Source organism: Centropristis striata, chromosome 2 (assembly GCF_030273125.1).
Source record: "Centropristis striata isolate RG_2023a ecotype Rhode Island chromosome 2, C.striata_1.0, whole genome shotgun sequence".
Taxonomy (NCBI): domain Eukaryota; kingdom Metazoa; phylum Chordata; class Actinopteri; order Perciformes; family Serranidae; genus Centropristis; species Centropristis striata.
In genome coordinates this window covers 14,945,891-14,968,214 of record NC_081518.1, presented here as the reverse complement: position 1 = coordinate 14,968,214, position 22,324 = coordinate 14,945,891, and the positions used below count along the sequence as shown (strand labels likewise).

At 41.0% G+C, this 22,324-nt stretch overlaps 1 protein-coding gene across 2 annotated transcripts in view; it reads left to right on the top strand.

Annotated features, from left to right (window-relative positions):
* Nucleotides 1-19,159, top strand: part of nhsb (Nance-Horan syndrome b (congenital cataracts and dental anomalies)) — a 55,337-nt gene extending 36,178 nt beyond the window's left edge. Inside the window, exons 2-12 of one of the 2 annotated variants that reach the window (XM_059355355.1) lie at nucleotides 9,233-9,385; nucleotides 9,475-9,611; nucleotides 9,981-10,028; nucleotides 10,255-10,299; nucleotides 10,391-10,435; nucleotides 11,743-11,932; nucleotides 12,164-12,295; nucleotides 12,811-12,963; nucleotides 13,326-16,511; nucleotides 16,657-16,798; nucleotides 17,003-19,159. In XM_059355355.1, coding sequence (XP_059211338.1) covers nucleotides 9,233-9,385; nucleotides 9,475-9,611; nucleotides 9,981-10,028; nucleotides 10,255-10,299; nucleotides 10,391-10,435; nucleotides 11,743-11,932; nucleotides 12,164-12,295; nucleotides 12,811-12,963; nucleotides 13,326-16,511; nucleotides 16,657-16,798; nucleotides 17,003-17,630 — 4,859 coding nt within the window. In that variant the 3' untranslated portion in view covers nucleotides 17,631-19,159. Of the gene's footprint in view, nucleotides 1-9,232; nucleotides 9,386-9,474; nucleotides 9,612-9,980; nucleotides 10,029-10,254; nucleotides 10,300-10,390; nucleotides 10,436-11,742; nucleotides 11,933-12,086; nucleotides 12,296-12,810; nucleotides 12,964-13,325; nucleotides 16,512-16,656; nucleotides 16,799-17,002 lie in introns of those variants that run through there. The other variant, XM_059355349.1, reaches the window with a different exon arrangement.
* Nucleotides 19,160-22,324: the final 3,165 nt, after the last annotated feature.

Genomic DNA, 22,324 nt, shown 5'->3' with positions numbered 1-22,324 from the left:
TGTTAATATTGAGTAAACAGCGTGTGCAGAGCCAGGAAATAATCCCTTGAACATTTAACCTGCTGTTATGTTGTTGATATTTTTCTCTGGCTCGTTGGGCTCACTGTGACGTGGTGGGTGCTATAAATAAGACTTTTGGATTTATTGTCAGACACTGTGACTCACCTCTGCTCGCCGATACAGAAAGGCCTCAAACCCTTACAGAAGTGTGCACACATTTGCACACACATTTGTTATACAGTAGCATGAATGTTGCGCAGGTCAGAGGAGCAGAACAGAGGGATAGAGGAGGGAGGCTGAACAATAGTGCAGGTGTGCAGCTGGGGAAAGAGGGATGGGAGAAGGGAATGGGGGTAGTATGATTTATTCAGTTTGTGTGAAAGGAGGGCACAGACAAAAATATAGACAAATATAGAGAGAAACAAAGGGGGGGCAGAAAAAAATCTATGTTATACAAATTTAAGATAGAAATAAGCATGATTCCACAAGTCTGTAAAAGTGTCTTTTAAGTGACTTAATGAATCACACTGATTAAGTGATTTGGCCTAGGCTCCCCAGACAGGAAAAGCCACGATCCAAGAGGCTATATGATGCAGCTCATATGTGGTTGAAAGGTCTGTGATCTGGCCCTGATGTTTCATAGATCACTCAATACCACTTCTGACAAACAACCCAAGGGACAGCAAGGTATTAAAGTCCTCCCAGCAGGCCTGTTTAGAGAAACTGCTGCGAATAACTGAGGCGAGCCACAAGAAACATCCGTACATTTAATATTCACGGCCGTGTTCTCCTCTGTTTGTGCTAATGTTGACCACTGCGGTGAAGCGTGTGCAGACACGTGGTGGCTGCGCATGTGTGTGTGTGTGTGTGTGTAGATATTTTTCGTGTGCCTGTGTCGTCCCCGGCCACGGCGGGAGGCTGAAAGCTCCTCGAGCAGACTGCCAGCTCTGCCAGCTCTACTCCAAAGTCAGTGAACTGCCAGAGCTCCAGATTACAGCAGATTACCGGGCAGGGTGCTCGTACACTCTCTCCGTCTCTGTTTGTGCATGTGTGTGTGTGTGTCATGCTGTTTATTTTGCAACCACATGCTGATGTGACTCCTCATAATCAGTGTAGAACAAAGACCAAGTTTCCTCGATGAGAACACTGAATGTTTTTGATAATAATTTGCCTTAAAATGTTTAAATTATGGCCTAAAATATCCAATATCTGCCTGGTTGTTTTAACATTAATCAATTATTTGACTAAATGAATGCTTTTTACTTTCTCCAACACAATGTCAGGTGTCACACACACACACACACACACACACACACACACACACACACACACACACACACTCTTAGATCATCACTCTTTGGTGGCAGCAATAGAAGGATTGAACACGTGATACATATTCCCAGCATGTGGTGGATTAATACATTAATACTTTGTGGCTGAACCTCCCCTCCCTCCCTCCACATATTACTGCATCATAAAGAGATTACGGTCAGGGACAGGCCATGCCCAGGCAGGATCCTACCATTTGACACCGGCGGATGGGGGTGACTCATAGAAACAACAGAGGCGAGACACAGAAGTGTTTGAGTTTGTGATGAAGCGTAGGTGCATCGTTCCTTGTGAGTGCCACATAGCTCTCAGTGAGACCAAAGTAAAAAGTCCACAAGGCATACAGACAAAGTAGAAATATTTCTCTACAGTGAAGTGTTGGGTCAGCTTAAAGGGAGGAGAGAGCGGGGACAGCAGGTGGGTGGGTGAGGAGGTGGAGGGGGAGGGTCTGTGTCTGCAGATGTTGCTAGTCTGGATGTTTGACTTGCACAGGAATGTTTCAGAAAGGTCTGCAGGAGTCAATAAGGTGGCGTTATTGAGAGACAGATGACAAGGAGTCTGCAGGAGAAAGGGAGGAGCGACAGAGGAAGACAAAAACGAGGAGGGAAGAAGAAGGGAGCGTAGACAGCTGCTGAGCATGGCTTTGGCTTGTCTAGGTCTAGGCTGCGCCCCTGTGCGATCAAAAGGTACCGTCAGTGTGCTCCTTAAAACCTTCTAGTACCAGTTTACTTCCTGTTATTATTGTGTATACTGTGAAATTACTTTTATTTAGGATAGGAATGTGACTGTAGCATCACTGTGACGATAACCACACTGTGGCAATGTTATAATATCAGCTCACAGTCATCGAGCAGCAAAAACATTCTGTCTGTGTTTCACTGTGTTAAACTTAATCACAACAGTCAATGCATTTTGATAAAATGCTATTTCTGCTTATTAATCAGTGTCAATACACTGTATGAGCACACACAATGTTGTGGACGTGAGGTTGTTTTCTTTTTGACTTAAATGTGTGTGATGAAGAAATGTTTCCCAAAGTTTTAAAGTTTTAAAAATATTGAAATACGGTCGTGTTCATTTTGTAGTATTTGAGCATTTTGTATTAAGTAAATAACAAGTCATGTTGATTATTTTCAATTTAGGGCTGCAACTGACGATTATTTTCATTGTTGATTCATTTGTTGATTATTTTCTTGATTAATTGATTAATTGTTTGGTCTATAAAATGTAGATCAGTGTTTTCCAAAGGCCAAGATGATAAGATACTCAGTTTACTGTCACAAAGAAGTAAATCATTTGGAAAATATTCAACAAGCTGGAATCAGAACAAACTACTCAAACCGATTAATCGGTTATCAAAATAGTTGGTGAGTAATTTAATACTTGATAAATAACTGATTAATCGCTGCAGCTCTATTTCAATTTATAGAACAAAGTCTTGAGAGAATATTTCACTTACAGTCTAAATATTTTTAATTTTAAAGTGTAGAGCTTCTAGCATCTAGAGGTTAAATGATTAGTTTATCATCATTAATCTACAACAGTTTTATACATTTCTAACAATTAATTTATTTGTTTGTTTTTTTAGCATAATTTTTAACCAAAAATGAAAATCATTTTTCAGTCTTCTAATAGTAAACTGAATCTACTATTTCGTGCCATTTTATTGACCAATCAACCGAGTAAATATTCTGTAGCTTACATACACTGCGATGAAGGGTTGACACAGAGCATGAGAATGTCAGACACTGTGGAATAAAATCAGTTTAACAGCTAACTAATCTATTTAATGGGGAAACTGTATGTTGAAGGGTTAATCTACAAGCGAATGTTTAACTTGATTATATGTATGTTCAGCCAGTGAAGAGTTAATGTAAAACTATTATTCCTGAAAATAAAAGTGCTGTTCCTGCAAAAGTTGCAACAGTTTTAACACTGTGAATGAAACAACCTGCTCATATAAATATAAAAAATGAGCATTACTACTGTTAAAGAGATGAGGTGGTGCGTGGTGTGACTGCTGAGCCGTTACAGGCCGTCTAACAGCGCACTGTTTTTCCTCTGCAGAACTGGCCAGCTAGTGTTTCTTATATAACAGCTGTCTACTATGACAAGATTCTGCAGCTACTGCCATAGGGAGTGTGCTGCCTGACCCAGATACACCCTAATACATTCTCCACTAATGACTTACATTCACTCACATCTGGACCGGAGAGAGAGAGAGAGAGAGAGAGAGAGAGAGAGAGAGAGAGAGAGAGAGAGAGAGAGAGAGAATCATATACCAGAAAGAGAAAGAGCAATATTAAAGCAGTGACATGTTCTCATTGCAAATGCCATGGCTGACTGTGCCTGGTTGTGTTGTTTTTGTACTGCAACTGCTCTTTTTTTTTTAACACTACAGTGTGTCCTCCGTGTGTAACAAAAGAGCTGGTGATGCTGGTGGTCCACAACTGACCCTCATACCATCATTTCATTTGTTTTATTTACTATAGATTTTGCTCCCCGCCTCCTCCTTTTTCTCAAAAAAGTGTGTGGATCTCAGAAACCGTAAAGGCCCACATCAGCCAAGACTTCCAGATAAAACAAATTCACTACTCAGGTAATTAAAATTAGACCCATTAGCTAGAAGAGGCTGAAGTGATGCCAAAAAAACACTCGCACATTTTAGCCAATAATGTACCAACTGTACTTCACACACTTAAAGCCTTTGTGTTGACATTGACAGTTGTTAGTCGAGATGGATCTCCTGACACACACCACATAAAATTTCACAAATTTTGGCCCATCAGGCTTTCTTGATGTCGCAGCGTTTCAGCAGTAAAAACTTGAAACTACTCCGGTTTGTAAGTATATACAGTCATGGAAAAAATTATTAGACCACTGTTTCATTTTAATGCATGGTACAACTAAAGGTACATTTGTTTGGACAAATATAATGATAACAACAAAAATAGCTCATAAGAGTTTAATTTAAAAGCTGGTATCTAACCATTTTTATGGTTTTTCTTGGTAATAACCAAAATCAGTATCAAGAAAACCATCGAAAATGGCTAGATATCAGCTCTTAAATTAAACTCTTATGAGCTATTTTTGTTGTTATCATTATATTTTTTCCAAACAAATGTACTTTTAGTTGTACCAGACAAGAAAGCAAGGAGAAAACAAGGGTGGTCTAATTTTTTTTTTTCCATGACTGTGTAAGAGATGTATCTAGGGTCAGGTTACTCAAGATATTTACTGTAATCCAAATACATTTCATCAGCTCATGAAGGCTATATGTATATGTTAAATCTTCTTGACACTCCCTGCCTACAGTGAGTACATCCATCTATTGATTAATCCATCTGTCAAGATATCCCTCTATTTTAAAGTCAAGAGTGAGCAGAGCAAACTTTATGTAATTTCCCATAGAAGCAAGGACTCCCACTCCTCCTGCCACTGGGATATGCATTGAACTCCTGCGCTGGGGCAGCAGGGACATTCATACCAGGCACCCAAAACATATCCACCAGGAGAGAAGTAGTGGTTCGACACAAAGGTCCTTCTTTAGATAGTCAGGCTGATTGTGGCTATTAGCACGTTAGGTTATGTTCTGGCCCTGTAGAAGTGAAGAGCTGTTGTCTGGGGCTGATGTGCGCTGAGAATCAACTTGTGTTGGGTCACTGGCCTGCTTTGATGCATTTTATTTTTAGAACTCTGTCAAAGGCTTCCCCAAGTAGACTGATAGGTGTGACATGACAGTTTCAACACAGACTCTTGACCTTATACTCATACTATGCTTTCAAGAACTAGTTTGTACCACGTATAGTGATGACAACTGGTGACGGTGAAAGAAAAGTGTCTATAGCTGTTCATAAATGACTCGAAAGGTGGAGTGAAAAGCCGGCCGGGGAGGAGGAGCAAGACATTAAAATAGTTTTAAATATGGAGGAAATGGCACATCATTTTTGACAGTGTCTACTAAAAGACACTGATCGTTTTGCATTGGGCTGTTCAAATGAAAAGTGGCAGAAACAATGGGTAAAAAATGAAAAAGAGTGCTTGTAGGGAAAGCTCAAACACTGCCTACTTTCTCACATCCAGACATGAAGTGGGCATGAATGTTTTTGCCTTTAAGACTTTGGAGATGATTCATAGGGGGCTCTACAACATGTTGTAGATTTCAGCTTGTTCTTGTATAATAACATTATCTAATTTCCTCATCCATTGCATTATATTATTCAGCATTTCTGTTGCTGTCTCATTCCTTCCTATTTTCTATCTACATACATTTATCACATTTTGTTTGATCCTTTTAAACATATTTTTGTTTTGCTATAGACAGAGATAGAAGTTTATCATTCCTTGTGTGGCCATGTGAAGCTAAAAACCTATCTTGATGAGTGCTTTTAGCTCTATTAGCTCTTTTTTTATAGCATAAAAATCCAAATTGCCAGTTCACACACAACTTAACCGTAAATTAGCTGTTTAATTCGTGTTTATAACACTTAGCCCCTGTCGGCTGCTGCATTACTCTATTTTCTGTATTGCACCACATTTCTTTTTTTTTTTTACATAGTTTCCTACCTTCTTTTTTTACTGTACCACCTCTCCTCCCCTCTCTCGGTGCTCTTGGCATGCAAGTCCTGATGATGACACTGCAAGTTGCTGACACTGCACCTGCAGATTTCAGGATGAGGGGAAGCAGAAAGGGGGATGATGTGGAAAAAGGCAGAAAGAGAGCGAGGCAGACAGAGTGTATGTGTTAGATGAGTATGTACGTGTGCTCAGCCATGTCTGGTCCTGGATGTTAACGATGGGTAACTCCCTTCATTACAATCAAATGCAGATGAGGAGGAAGAGCTGCAGGACAGCAAGAGTGAGGTGGGACAATGCAGGTAGGAAAGAGGGCTCTAAAAAAATACAGCAGAATACAAACATTTAGATTTTGTAAGTTGATCATTTATTTTGTGGCAGGATTTGTATTCCTGGTTGATTCTCAGAGATATCATGTCTTTAAATCTAGCTCTGCATTTTTCCTGTCTTGCTGAGTCTTTTAAGGGCAATGTGAGCTGGCACCAGTGGGAAGGTAAGCAAGGTACTGGACAGAGTGGTCAGGAGGGAGACGCTAATACACCCTGTATGTAACAAAGTTAAAAAGACATTTCTACATGTTTGTTTAGTGACACTGAGGATGCAGCCTGGACTTTAAAGCTACATCTACTGGAATTTTGCTGATGTTTTGTTAGCTGTGCAGGTTTTCTACAATATCTCAATAGCTACGCATTTAAGTCTCTCCAATCAATTTTTAATAATTTCCGTTTTGTTACTTCACTTGTGCAGTTTGAGTTGAGTTTGACACGAGAATGCTGTTATTAATCTGATGAAGGGAGAAAGGTTACTCTGTGCTCAGCTTAAATCTGAATTTAAGGCATCTGCATACCGGCCTGACTTTGTGACATCACAACTATTTTGAAGCAAATTTCCATCCAGCAAGCAACTTAAACAAGTTGAGACCTCCAGCACACATACACTGAGAATGGGCTTTTCACTGAACACTGAAAAAATATTTTTCTATGCAGGAGAAGAAGCACGTGTGATTTTGGGATGTTAAACCAGTTTAGGATGTTTAACATGTCAGACACACACCATTATTCAGAGCAGAGGTTGTAATTATATCCAGAAGGGATCTTTGAGTTAAAATAAAATAAAAATGAACGTGATCATCTTTAATTTGACATAATAAAAGCAGCAGTGAACAGATTTAGCTGACTAATGCAGTTTTAGCCCTGCAACTTGATGATAATGAGTGATAAGGAGACACCCTCATAGCAGCAACAGGAGAGGAAGAAAAATAAGGGTATGAAATAGGAAGAGAAGGAAGGGGTGATGAGGAGGAAGATCAGGAAAACAAGTGGGCTGGCAGGCAGTAAAGCTACAGTAACAAATCCACCAATTTAACTGTGTCACAACAACTAGGTCAGCACCTTCTTCAGAGAAACACCTTTGCTTCCAATATACTACTTCTCCGGCCTTTTTTCTCACTCTATCGATGGTAATTACCCCTCACAACCAGGCATAAGAAAGTGTTGAGGTATTATTTTTTGCAGTTTTTGCAGATCTGTCAGTTTAATGAGCAGACTAGCTCCGTGCAACTAAAGAAGGATTTCCCAGAATTCCCTCAAACACTCATAATTTCAGGTTTCACAGACCTCAAAAATAATGCCCAAAGTGACAAATGTCAGGATCTTGAATTGAATTAAGTTTATCTTTAAATTTCTGTCAGTTTTTCTACAGTGCATACAATTTCACCCACCATGTGTGTTTTTACAGCTTCCGTCTTTAAGAGTGTCTTAATTGTATTTTATAATCATTATCATTATAATATGCTAAAACCAGACAATACCTTTATCTGTATGCAACAGTCTTTAGGGCAGAACGCTGTGTGGTTGTTTATCTCGTGTGAATAAGCCGGCCTTCTGTGCTTCTTTAACCTTGTAGCTTAAATCTGCAGGAAGCTGCTGACGTGAGTTCACTGATTTAATTGCAGGGAAATACGAGCCTTGATGAGCAATGAAAGGTTGCCTGGCTACTGATGTACAGTGTGGTTTTCAAGTGCACCATTGCATTTTGAATTCTGAGTTAAAAGAGGGAAAATAGATTTCATAATAAAAGCTAAAAGGGCTCTGAGAGAAGATAAGAGAGATGGATAATCACAGTGCTTCTCTCTCTCTCTCTCTCTCTCTCTCTCTCTCTCTCTCTCTCTCTCTCTCTCTCTCTCATCAGTTCTAAATCAACCGTTTTAATCTTTGGAAATGAAAGTTAGAGATTCACAGGTGTACATCATTCATTATAGTAGGGTTGGTTGTGTTTTTGATGATAATAATTTGTGGTGGAAGTAAACATAGAGGACTGTGAGAAATGTACAGTGGTGTGCTGGTGTATGCAGAGTTGCAGTGGTGAGGCGTGTTTAGCTGCCACCTGTTGGCGGGTCTCGGCCTTGTCTCTTGTTTCAGCGTACCATGTGGAAAGCTGATTCTGACGTGCCTTATATAAACTTTCTAAATATCTTTTTGGGTATAAATTTAAAACATTATTGTCTGTGTTTTCCCTTTCTTTGTTTGTTTCCATGCGTTGACCAGCTTGAGTGTGAGGCCTCTGCCTGGAGGTGGTAAATTGTCCTGGATCTCAGCTGATTGCATTTTCTTGTACTATTGTTTTCTCTCTGGTGCTGGAAGAACAGGCATGATGTTTGCATACTGTCCGTAAGAATTATTATTCTATTTTACGACAAAAACAAGACAAGATTATCAACTGGGAAATATGGGAAAACTGCAAGCCAAGAGCCTTGAGCACCTGAATCCTCAGGTTAAAGATGTGTCAATGGTTTGTGACAACCAATGGGTTAATTTAAGTGCAACTGTGTTGAAGAATATGAACGTCTTAAGCATATTATAAATTCAGGACCTCAAGGTGAATCTTACACCATCTAAACTCAAGGCCCTGTCATGTAGACCCAGAGTCAAAATGTAGTTTTTAAGACCTTTGATAATGTATTTGATAATCTAATCATATTTTGTATATTCCTAAATTAATGTGTTTAAACAAATACCTCAAACGAATTGATATTCAGCCTACCTGGCAACAAGTAGTGTTCCACCACAGATGTTCAGGTTTGTTTGTGGGGCTGTAGGCAACATTTTTGTTGTGTGATGTGTGAGTTGTAACACACTAGTTAGAATAGTTCAGTTTAGGCCTACAGCTCATTTTCTGCCCACAGGCCTCCTGGCTGGTTATATGGCCATGGGTCTTTCAGGTTAAAAGATATGTTCTTACATTTCTTTGAATGGATAAAAAACACGAAAATCAAGTCATCATAGAGATTTCCTTTAACATTTTCTGTCTCTCTCCTCTTTCATCATAGCGGTGTCGAACCTGGATATAGAGAGCAAGCTGTCGCTTCACTATCAGGCTCCATGGCACCAGCAACACAACGTATTTCATCCGTGTACCCGACCACCATGTCTGGAGGAGCTGCACAGAAGTGCTCAGCTCAGTCTCAGAGCCCTTCACCGAGGTGAGAGAGTCGACACAGTTGCATTATGTTACGTACTTTTTACACAGATTTTGAGTTTTTACGTTTGTGTGTGTGTTTGGGTTTCACAGACGAACAACAGCATCTCCGCTCCACGAGTCGGGAGAGAAACAGGGTGACCATCTCTATCTCAGTGGCACCGCCTATGCCCACCTTCCCCTCGCCACACAGCATCCGCCGGCAACAGAGGAGTCGCCTGGCACGAGCGGTAAGGATGACGCATATCTCACAATTAACCAATAAGGGGGCTGTTAACCAGAAAAGGTTTACTCTAAATATGCTATTGTATTTCTTGTCAAGTAGTTCACACTTGAAGGCCAGTCAATTTTTAAATGATGTGTACATGGCGAGTTTTAGCAATATGTTAAAAGTGCAAAAATCAAACATGTCAACAAAGTTTGCCCTGTACATGTTGAGTTAGGTATGGGGAAGTGAGGAAGACATTAACAAGAACAAAGAAAAACATTTTTCCATTATTTTCTTATTCATATTTTTGTGCTTATTTACAACTTTGATTCTTTATTAATATGTGCTACAATAAACTGAAACAATATCTCATTCTGATGTTGCCATGCAGCAAGAGAGAGCAGAGAGGGAACGAGAGTTAGACTATCAACCCAGGAAGGTAAAACAGAAATCTGTCTGTGTGTTCATGTACGTTAATGTCATGTAGACGCCTGCTGTAAGATTTGTGTTAAATGCACCTGTGTCTTCAGTCCCTGCTCTGTGTCTGGGGTTTAGTAACGTCACACTACTGCACAGATTTTTATTTTGTCGTTGAATTGGTTCCTATTGGTCCCATTACTTTTTATCACACTTACTTCAATTCTTTCCTTCTGAATCTCTTGAAGGAGAGGACAGTGAGAGAAACAGAGATCCAGACGATACAGAGAAAAGTAAGATAATTCACCGACACATCTCCAATTTAAGGACTTCACCAATTTGATGTACACTAAGAAACAATTGCCGGCATGTGTGTGTTTTCAGGAGAGGCCAGGGAGAGAAGCAGATATTCAGACGATCCAAAGAAAGGTACGAATATGTTTGAATGGCGAACTATTAACTGTACCAGACTTGTGTTTGTAGTCATTGAAAAACAGCGTAAACAAGATTTTAACATGGTGAAGACCCAAACTAGAAAAATGAAACAATATCTTGTCTGTCTCATTCATCCTTCGCCTTTTGACTTCCCTTTAATGTTTTTATTTAAAATGATTTAATATTTTTGGATTACTCATTTAATGTCATCTGTTCTTTGGTTTTTCTTTTGTCTTTATTTTGCATTTATAGTTTGAGTGCTTTTACTCACTTCACCCTATTGAAGGTTGCATCTTCATACCATGGAATAGAAAGGTATCAAGCATTTGTGTTGTTTGAACTTTCTGTTTATCCTCTAATCACATTTTGTATTTAAAGAGGCTGTACACAACATTATTATAGAAGTAAACAACTATTTACTACACTGTACTAGGCTAGCATGTGGTGTAGTGGTTAGCACTTTTGCCTCAAAGCAAAAGGGTAGAATCCGGCGTGTGGAGTTTGCATGCTCTCACCGTGTCAGCATGGTTTCTCTCCGGGTCCACCAGCTTCCTCTTATAGTCCAAAGATTGTTGGCTCAAAATTGCACGTGGGAGTGAATGAGACCATGGATGGTTGTCGGTCTCTATGTGTCTGTGATGCTATAGTTTGACGGCCTGTCCAGGGTGTACCCCGCCTCTTGCCCGATGTCAACTGAGATTGGCTCCAGCCCCCCAGTCCCAAGATCAGATAAGCGGTTAAGGATAATGACTATAATATATAGTGGAGTACTGGTGTCCCAACCAGAGAATGAAGTCACCCTCCCTCCATGTGTATTCTAATTTGGGCTTCTCTGTTCTTTGTTGTCAACAAACAACAATATGTGCATGTTAGTGCACACGAGGCCCTGTGTGTGTGTCCCACTAGCTCTAATACAGTGTTGTTGTTTTTTGCTGATTACGCAGAAGCATATCTGCTACCTGCTGGTTACCCCTCAGGTTATGCTATTTACTCTGAGTGTTTGTTAGCATTATCCCCATTAGCATAGCTTCCAGCTTAGGCCCCACCATGTTTAGAGCCATGTGCAGGTAGTCGATATGCTCTGAATTCTGTGTACAGCCACTTTAAGTCTTGATAGCTTCACTTGTTTTTGCCATGAAATGTTTTCTAATGTTTAATGGTAAAATAGTGACCATTTCATGCTGTCCATGTGCATTATAAATAATTCTTGTTAATCTGTCCAATTTAGTAACTTATGTACTAAACTACAGGAATGTATCAGCACCTACCAAGTATATAATGTTGCTGCTGTCCATGTCCAGGCTACCTCGACAGGGGAAGAAGTTGGTGAGGTCCCGGGAGGACACAGAGCCAAGGCCTCAGCCCCCAATGCCCCCTCAACCCAGGATAAACAGACAAACTGGTCCAAGGAAAACCTCCCACCATCAGATCAGAAGTCAACTGGCGATTCTCACTCCATCTCTTCCTGCATTATCCCCATTAACGTCACAGGTAAGATAAAGAAGAAAAAAGGATAATTAAGAAAGAGCGAGCTTGGTTCTGGTGAGGGTCAAATCTGGAACCTTGATATTGTGAGACAACAGTTCTAGCAAGTGACCAAACAGCAACTGTTCACAAATCAGGAATCAAACCCAGACTGCCTGCATGAAAACTAGGAATCTAATCAAATATATTAAACTTTAGATTTTTATATGGCTTATGGCTTCTGTGTTGTTATTGCAGGAGTTGGGTTTGACAGGGAAGCAAGTGCTCGTTGCTCTCTAGTCCATTCCCAGTCGGTTCTTCAGAGGAGAAGGAAGCTGAGAAGGAGGAAGACTATCACAGGAATACCCAAAAGAGTACAACAGGACATGGGTATGTTATAGAGCACACCTGGAAAATTTGGGGTTATTATACTGTATGGGTTCTAATCTTGTAGGTTTGGCAAATTGCTATTGGTTTTATTGATATTTTTCCAATTTAATTGCAGAGATCTGGGAATGAGGTGACCTTGCTAATACAGCCATGAGTTCATGAGGGCAAGCTCAATGAGCAGCAACAATCACATGCAAACAAAAATACTTGGCAGTCCATTAAAAAACTGTTTCCCAAACTGTACTAACTACTTATGAGCTATTTCCTGGTTCAGCTTTTACATATTTAACATATTTACATATTTAGTAACACATGCATGCAGTTTCATAAATGCAATGGACAATTGCCACATTCATTTCAGATGCTTTCACCTTTGATTTCCATCCAAATAATAGGATTTTAAGAAAATGCCTTAGCCGTGGATTTGTTTACAATCTGATCATTAATAAGGGAGTTCCCAATTTTCAGTAAAAGCTAGGACTCACACTGGACATGCTTTGTCTCTTTACTTACAGACTCAGATGAATCACCTGTAGCAAGAGAGCGCACAGTGATAGTCCATGCAAACCCGCACCAACTCTCTCTCTGTCAGGAAGACCTCTTAATCAGTGGTCGCCTCCATCACACTCGTGACTCTGGCTGCCAGACAGATGATTTCCTCATAGCATGTAAGTTTCTGAGAATGGACAAGTGGACAAGTATATTTGGTTCTTTATTCTGGCTCCCATTTTTGTGTTACGGACCATGGTGAGGAGTTTGCTTAAGACATTCGTGCTATAAATTAATTTACAAAAGGTTTTACTCTGCAGTTATGGCTGTAATGGTAGCTTAGCTCAGTTAGCTGCCATTAATACATTTTACCAGGACATCCATCTGAAGGCTGCCAATTATATCAAACCAGTATACTTTCATTTTCAAACTACATCCATCAAACTGGAATTCAAATTGCTTATGTATGGTATAGTCCATGTGGTCTATGTAGAAAACATTTTAAAATCTCCCTCTCGTTTTTCTGTCTTTCCCTCTTCAGGTACAGCTGCTCCCTCCAGAAGGCGCATCAGAGCCCAACGTGGCCATCAGGGAATCCCTGCCTCTCTCTCCCATTCAACAGGCAACATTTCTTCCCTGGGTGACCAGTCCGATTCCACATACACCAGTGCTGCAGCCCATGGTGGACGATTGCGCTCTCGTAGCCTTCCTCGAGAGGGTGGACGTCTGATGGACAGTGACGAGGATGATGATGACAATTATGATGATGACGATGAAGATGAAGACTTGTCACCATACGAAGCAGAGGATTTTATTCCACCTGGCCCTAGTCCAAGAATGAAGATGATGATGATGAAGGATGAAGAAGAGAGCACAGATGACCAGGCAGCTCCTGAGCCACTGCAACTTGGAAGCCTAAAAAGGTTGCAGCGATCTGGGGAGAGAGACAGAGGGGGTGGAGGTGGAGGGAGCCCAGAGCACAGCTGGATGGAGAGGGGCCGATCACGCTTGCCCCGCAAGGCTGACATGGGAAGCTGTGAGATCTCATCAAGTTCAGATACTTTCAGCAGCCCTATTCACTCAGTGTCTACAACAGGAGTCCTAGGCAGCCATGTGGATCACAAAGAGGACCACCAGTCATCAAGCGGAAACTGGAGTGGTTCCAGCTCCACTTGCCCATCACAGACTTCTGAAACAATCCCCCCGCCATCTTCTCCACCCCTGACAGGCTCCTCACACTGCGACTCAGAGCTATCACTCAACACTGTGCCCAATGCCATTGATGAGGGATTCTCCCTGGATCCCTCATATCACTCGGACCTCAGACCCCAGGGTCAGGGCCACAGGTCAAGTTCGTTCACATCCTCAGCCACAGACCAGCTAGATGATGCAGGGGTCAGTACAGCCAGTGAGGGGGAGTGGACATACCCTCAAGACCAAGACCAGACTGATCAAGACCAAGACCCTGACCAAATCCAAAATCTGAGCCGGAGCCATGGGTTAGCCCAAGAGTACAGCTCCAAACAAGGTCTACAAGACCAAACCTGTTTCAGTGACAAGACCAGCAACACTGAAAAAGAGTCTGGCTCTCATTACCCATCTGATACAGAGGGTTTCTACTCCTCTTCTGTGCATTTTGGAGAGTGTAATCAGAGTTACAGAGGATACATGTATAACTATGCAGACCCAGCGCCTGACTGTGGCCAATCCAACACTGTGGCAGCACCACTATCCCATGGAGTTTACCCTCCGCCCTCGGCTGACTTTAGAGCAGGTACTATGACCCTGGGAAGGACCTGTCGTCCGCTGAGGAAACCAAAAGTGAAACCTCCACCACCTAAACGGACCTCCTCGCTGAAGGACACCTGTAGTGGTGTTGATGTTGGAACGGACACACAGGCAGATCAGGATCAACCAAAGATGGTTAGTGAACAAGAGCTTACCTTGTCTTCCACAGATATGAAGCTGGAACTGGAGCTAGAGCTTGGAGGTGCTCCAGAACCACTACAGACATCCTGTCTAGTGGCAGAGCCTTTGGGAACTTGGGGAAGGGGACTTGGTAATACTGTGGATATAGTAGAGCCCATGTCCTTCAGCTCTGCAGATACTCACTCATTCAAGGATGAAGGTGCTGTGCAATCTGACTATGCAGACCTGTGGCTTCACAACACTGAGTTGAAGTCCAACAATGGTGAGTACACGTCCATGTCCAACTCAAGCACCGCCACAGGCACTACAGTCATGGAGTGTATCAAGTCTCCAGACAGCTCTTCCTCCTCAACAGAAACCCAAACCCAGGCTGTTGCCCAGGCTTCAGAAACCAGGGCAACTAGTCCACCTCTACCACCTGGAGACTTCAAACTTGGGTCTCCTGAGAAGCTGGCTGGCCTCGCCTCCCCATCAAGTGGCTACTCCAGCCAATCTGAGACTCCAACGTCAACCTTGCCCTCGTCTTCGGCAGCGTTCTTCCCAGGACCACTGTCTCCCTCAACTGGCAAGAGAAAGCCCAAAGTGCCCGAGAGGAAGTCTTCTCTCTCTTCCTTGCAGCACTTCCCCAGAGATGGAACGTCCATTTCCTCTGGCTACAAGAGAGACCCAGACTTCCCGCCTCCACCATCTCAACTGGATCTCAATGTTCTTCATGGTGGTTATGTCAGACACACGCTATCCCACCGAACACACCACATGCATACGCTTCACCACAACAAACACAGAGTTGGAAATGTTTTAGCCACTGGAACAAAGTTGTTGGCCCCTGAGGCATCAAATGCCAACCCACCACACCCACTCTCACACTCTGCTCCAACAATTCCCAGCTCCAATCTATTGGTGATAACTCCAGCTGCTCTTCGTTCAGTGCAGCTCCATTCTGTTAGCCAATCTATAGATAGCGCTGCCACTACAGACCAGGAAACAGCAAGTGGACCAGAGACCGCAACAAGACCCAAATGTCCTCCTAGTGGTTCTACTCTGGCCCCACCACCTATTAACACAAGGCCTCTCCCTCCTCGCCGACCACCTCCAAGACCCCCATGTCATGATCACACCTCCTCGCCTGAACACTTGCAACCACCTCCCCCTGGCCGCCACCCTGATGGACCTCCATCCTATGAAAGCCTGCTACTCAGACAGGATCGATATGGACCTGGAACATTCTGGGCTATGACGGCTTTCAGAACCCGGATGGACCCTTCATCAGACCTCTCAGAGGACAGCTCACCCCTGCATAGGCCTGTGCCACGAGCCCCCCACCCTTCGCCTGTGGATCTACACACACATATCCACTCTCACACAGAATTCAGAGGGCTCACACACTCAGCTCATGCACACCCTGAGTTTAGGGTTTTGGGGGAGCGCTCGTTCTCCCAGGATGATGATGATGATGAAGACGATGAGGAGGAAGAGGAAGAACAAGTAAAAGAGCCACCGAGGGCTGCTTGTTCCAGAGGAGGCATGCGATCAGACCACCCTCCACCCCCAGCGTATGAATTTGCTGGGGTATCCTACTCAGACTCAGGGCCCTGGGCTAGTCCAGTCAAAGTGCCTGGTACCACAATGGAGACATCGCATCCTTACCTAATCAGCGATGCAAGGAGAAGAGGACATGAAGAGCAAGAAGAAGAGGAGGAAGTAACATCAGGTGCTACCAGAAGTGCCCATCAGCAGCAGCCACAGGAGGGCAAAGATGACTCTACCACTCCTGACACTGAGGATTACTTCAGTAAAGGTAAGCTAAAGTTTTCTGGTAGAAATGTTACTCTTTTTTAAAGATTGCAGAAAACACAAACCATATGCTGCATGTCAAGGTTTAAAGGATGGTTATTTCATCAATTGTATACTAAATGATCAGACAACCAGATGACATGTGATAGGGATGTTTTGTGCTACAGATTCCACGCCAAGTGATAATTCGCTCTCCCCTCTGATGGATGACACCAAAGTGGATGATGACATTATTATCACATCACCCAACAAGACCCGTACAACCGAGGACCTGTTTGCCATGATACACAGGTGCTGTAAATCTTGTGTTTGTGATCATTCAACTGTCTACTATGTGTATGTGATAAGTGAACGGTATCTACTGGTCAGATTTAATGCTGATCTAGCTATTTCAGTCTTTTTCAAATTTATGTTGATGTAATTTTGTCTATTCTTGTATCTCTTCATCTTCTGTCAACATCTTACTAAGGACTGTCCTGTGATTTCTTCATTCAGATCCAAAAGGAAGGTCCTGGGTCGTAAAGATTCAGGAGAATTAAGTGCGAAGTCTCGTCTCTGCCCTGCAGCACCAGTGACCCCTGTCTCCACTGTCATTATCCCGCCAGCCCCTCCTCTAAACATCCCAGCCACCTTAGCTGCTGCTGCCGGGTCACAACGAGCCCCTGTGCCAATCTACCGCAGCGCCAAGAAATCCAGCACGTCCAATGAGGAGTTTAAACTACTGTTGCTGAAGAAAGGTAGCAGGTCTGATTCCAGCTACCGGATGTCAGCTACAGAGATTCTGAAGAGCCCTATCACCCCTAAAGCCCCAGGGGACCCCCTTCAGGAAGGAGCCATCAGACAGGCTGAGGAGCTAACTTCTACACTCCAAGAGTCCCACCTTTCTGGCCTGGACCCAATCCAGATACCAGGCCTTTTTCCCAGAGCCAACTCTGAGAGTTTCACCCCCAAAACCCTGCCTATGTCAGCTGCATCTCGACAGGGACGTTCTCGGATCCCCCCTGTTGCCAACAGCAGTCGCTACAGTACACGCAGCCGCCTCTACACGGCCCCCATGCAAGCCATTTCTGAGGGGGAGACAGAGAACTCAGATGGGAGCCCCCACGATGACAGATCATCCTAAAACCACCTGATGAGAGATGTCCTCTATTCTTAGCTGTGTCCTACATTTGAAATGGCCCCTTCTACTTTTCTAATCTAGGATGGGAGTATCATCAAGGCCAATAGTGTAATTTTTCCGACACACAAAATCTGACTGTTGCTCAAATGCACCCAGTTTGGGATCTATTTAAGGGTGTCAGACGGAGTGTTGTGAGATACTGAATCATAAAAGAATGATTATAAAAACTTTGCGAATATACTTAAATACTGTATTATCAAAAGAATAGCTCCCTCGTAGTTAAAAGAGCCAGACTTAAGACCTATTTTGATTGAACTGTCTTTTTAAAAAAAAAATACAAAATAAAAAAAGTCCCAAATGTTTGGTAAATTATGATAAAAATACATTTTGTGGAGGACAGACGTGTGTGTGTGTGCATGAACGAGCACATGCAACATCCACTGATATTTCTACTTGTGTTTTGAATGGCGTGGGTGCGTGTGTGTCGCTGAGGAACTGCTTTCTTATTAAAATTAAAAATTCTTATGAAATTTAATATTCTTTCAACTTTTGGTGCCCAAAGCATTGGCCAGACTTCCCAGAGTCCATCCTCAATATTCCTGCCAACAAGCAAGGGTTGTTTCTTTGTGGAAGTTACTAACAACACAGCACCAACTTATTATATTTCCATCTGCAGACCTGGCATAGAGAGTATATCACACAGAGCCAATCATATATTTCTTCACATTAATTATATCCAAAAAGATAACATGATGCATGTATTTTTGTAAAATTGCGACTCAGAACATGATGATAAAGTTTCACCATGTTGCATGACCCTATATGGAAACATCCCCTGGATCCTGGTTTCTGTCAACATTTTTGTGGTTCCTTTGTATTATAAAAATAATTAATCTTTCACTGTGAAAGGTTTTAGTGACATTTGTATTACATTACCAGTGATCTAAATTGATTTGACGTGGATTTGAGTGTCTAACAAGGAGCAAGGGCTTGCGCCTAGATGGGGCCCATTTGTCAAAGATACAGGCTAATTTTGGACAATCGCACAGTGGCCTTTCTCTACTAGAGGTGGTTGTAAGCAGGGCATTTATAAGTCCCTGCACATATACATGGACCTGTGCCATGTTCCACCAGAAATCAATCACATACTTACTTAAACCCAACCTTGAAATCTAGTATGTTTAGACTGATAGAGCTTTTCCAGCTGCTGGCCAGTCTTGCTGTGCTGACTTGAAGTGGAAAAGGTGCATTTCAAAGCAGTTTTAAAGATACCATTGAGTGCAGACGGTGAAAATGCTTTAGAAGGTCCTCAATCGGTTTGACTAGAGGTTAATTTGGAAAGCTTTCCAAGAAACAACCTCGCTTTTGCACTTCATGATTCTTCAAGAATATTCCTTGAAAAGAAAATATATCTTATAATGAAATTGCATATGTATATTTGTACTGAATATAAAAAGTCATATCTATATAAAACAACAAGCAGAAATTTTATAGGGAATCAACCTGAGTGTAGCATAGAAGAACAGGTCTCACTGACAACATCACACATGAATCTTAACGATGTACACTGTTCTCCTCTCCTCGTTGCCTCTCCTTCATTTGCACTGACCCAGTAGCATTAGACAGGTGAAAGCTCAACCCAGTGGCTGGTGTACGCCATTTTGTCTTACCCTCCAAACTTCATATCACAAAAACAAACAGAGAGGAGACAAGAGGAGAAAGGACTTCATACCACCAACATTTAAAGCAATGCGTCCATTGCAATGCTGCAGCCTTTTCTATCCAACACCCTCATTGGAGAATAAAATCGTTCTCATCCTTCCAATAAATGTTTCACATGTAGACTATCCATAGTGTTACAGAAGCAAACTACCATCTGTGGAAAGTTTGAACTCTCACCTGCCTACTATCACAGCAAACACAACGCATTTACAGTACTTCTTACATTCAGAGACCGTACTTCAGTAGAAACCATTCACTGTATTCTGTGAATACCTCAGCAAGCATATTACTGTTTTATTGTAAATGCTACAGATAGATAGATAGATAGATAGATAGATAGATAGATAGATAGATAGATAGATAGATAGATAGATAGATAGATAGATAGATAACAAAACCACAACTGTTTGATACTCAGCGAATCTGAATTGCAGAACTGACACTGTGTAAGATGGAGAGGGTAAAAAGCTGTGAAATGATTATTAGAATTTTACATCCATCATACCCGTATTGCTGAAGCGCACTTGTTCCTGTTCATTGTTTTATTTGTTGTGTTTTCTATCGCATGCAATAAGTAAAGAAAAAAAAGAAGAAGAAAAGGACACCACCATATCATTATTTTTATCTGAGGGATGTCTCCATACCACGAGAAAAGATTTTGTATTTTCCGTTCAAATGTTCAAGTTCAATAGTGTGTTCTATAGATGTACAAACTGTCTGGCTAATTCTGTTCTGTATAGTCGTGATCACAAACAGGGGTTTATCTTGTACTGTATATCTACTCACTGGACAATCATCTGTATAAGAGACTGTAAAGAAAATGATATAGAATCTGTCGGGATGAGAATCTGAACACTTTTGGTGCTGGGTCCTAGTCTTGCTTGAGCTTTGGAAGTTGGGAATAGGAGAAATATTTTCAGAGAGAAACCACTGATTCAGTTTTAAGGTGCATATCTGGACAAGCTGCATTGAATAAAAATGAACAACTTAAAAACATAGAAATGGAAAAAACTATATCCATTCATAGACCCTAGTTTAAACTGATCAGAAAATCATTGCATTTACTTTTGACTCATAGCAGAATTTTTTGATTCCCACAAAACATTACTACTGAATAATTAAAATAAATGAATCAGTAAGGTTGATGCAGTGCTACATGAAAAATGCAATGTGTCTGTGAAATGCTGTTTAAAAGTCTAAAAACAAAAATACTCAAAAGTATTTGACACTTTGTTTAGTGTGAATTTTCCGTACTGTACCTGGCTCAGATGTTACAGAGGTATTTCAAGACTGTTTTATTTGTAAAAGCAGTGGAATGATGATTGACTGACACAATTTGACCAGAAAGACAAACTGTGAGGTTGCCATGCAGACTCTCCTCAACATTCATTTAGCCGTCTCTAACCTCAGTCCTCGACAGCTTGGGAACAAAACAAGAATCTATGACTTTTATAGATTCTTGGTCCCAACTCCTTTTCAAATGTCTGCACGCGATTTTGCCCTAAAGGGAAGTGTGACAACAGCCACTGGATATTTTTTCTCAAACATGTACAGTATGGAATAACACTAAACAGACTTTAAAATATGTGACAGAGAACTGAAAAAAATATAGACGTTGAAGACACAGTGTAACTATCTATTTAAAAGAGGCTCCATGTTTAAAACTAGCTAGGACTTAACAGATTTGAATCACTTTTGTATTTTTGTATAAACCTGTAAATACGTTTTTAAAGAAAAAAAATGTTTCAAATTCTTTCTTTTGTAAAATAAATCAATAAAATAATACAAAGAAAAAAGTTTTTTTTTTCAAAGTTTACATGATTATTTCCAAGCCTTTGTATATTTTGGAGCTGTGCAACACCTTCAGTCTTGTATTTATTTATTTTTTGGGGATGGGGGGTTACAACATTGTGAAAATTCCATTATTCTATATCTAATTCATTTTAACAGCTCATCAGGCTGCTTAGTAACTGTGCATAGAAAAAAAGCCAATAAATGTGATTGCATTGAAACGGAAGGCCTTTTGTGTGACACTTCATTTCCTCCCCATCAGAACAAAGTGCACTGAGACAATTTGGGTGAGTCTCAGGACGAGCACACACTTCATGTTTGTGACCATGAATACAGGGCTGGTGCGCCACCTTGTGGTGGGGCATGGTAAGCTCTCTTAAATAACATAAATGGGTTTGGTACTCATGTGGGTTACATATATTCATGTAAAAAGAATATAATTAACTTTTCATAATGAAAACTTTTCATATACATTACTGTAATATTACTTTTCATTACCGTAACAGGCCTCTATACTACATGGTAATGAAAGCTCTGCATTACGGTAATGAATAACATTTAGCTGAGCTAGCAAAAAATGCTACAAGCCATTATGACTCAAAATATTTTTACCAACAGTTAGGCTCCTTAATACCTTCTATACAGTAAACAATGTAATTAATAACTTTTGAAAAATATGAAATATGAAACATTACAGTAATGATCACCTATGGTATGGAAATAGTGATGTGTATGGACAAACTTTAATATTAACAAGACCAAAAGATGACAAAGTATCTTACCTTGTAGCCATCTTTGATCTCTTCTTTTTTGAAATGCATTATGGGTAAAAAAAGAACTTGTTTAAATAATTCCGGTGATTAAGAGAGGACTGTGAACACAGTGCAACAGTAATGAAAGCAGCGTGGTCGGACACTACTTTTTCATCAAATTGTTCTTTATACAAAAAACATTATATTTGATTATATTCTGTTAAATTATACATTTTTAAACAAATGTATATTTATTTTTATAGTTTATTAAATATTTATTCTATATAAGTGTGGGGAAACCATGACATTTTTATCTGGACACACTACGGTCATGAATTTGTGAATCAAAAATAAGTTTAAAAATATAGAAAGTATTATTTAAGCACAAAACAATGAATTGTGCCTCATTATGGCTATATTGTTCATTCATTT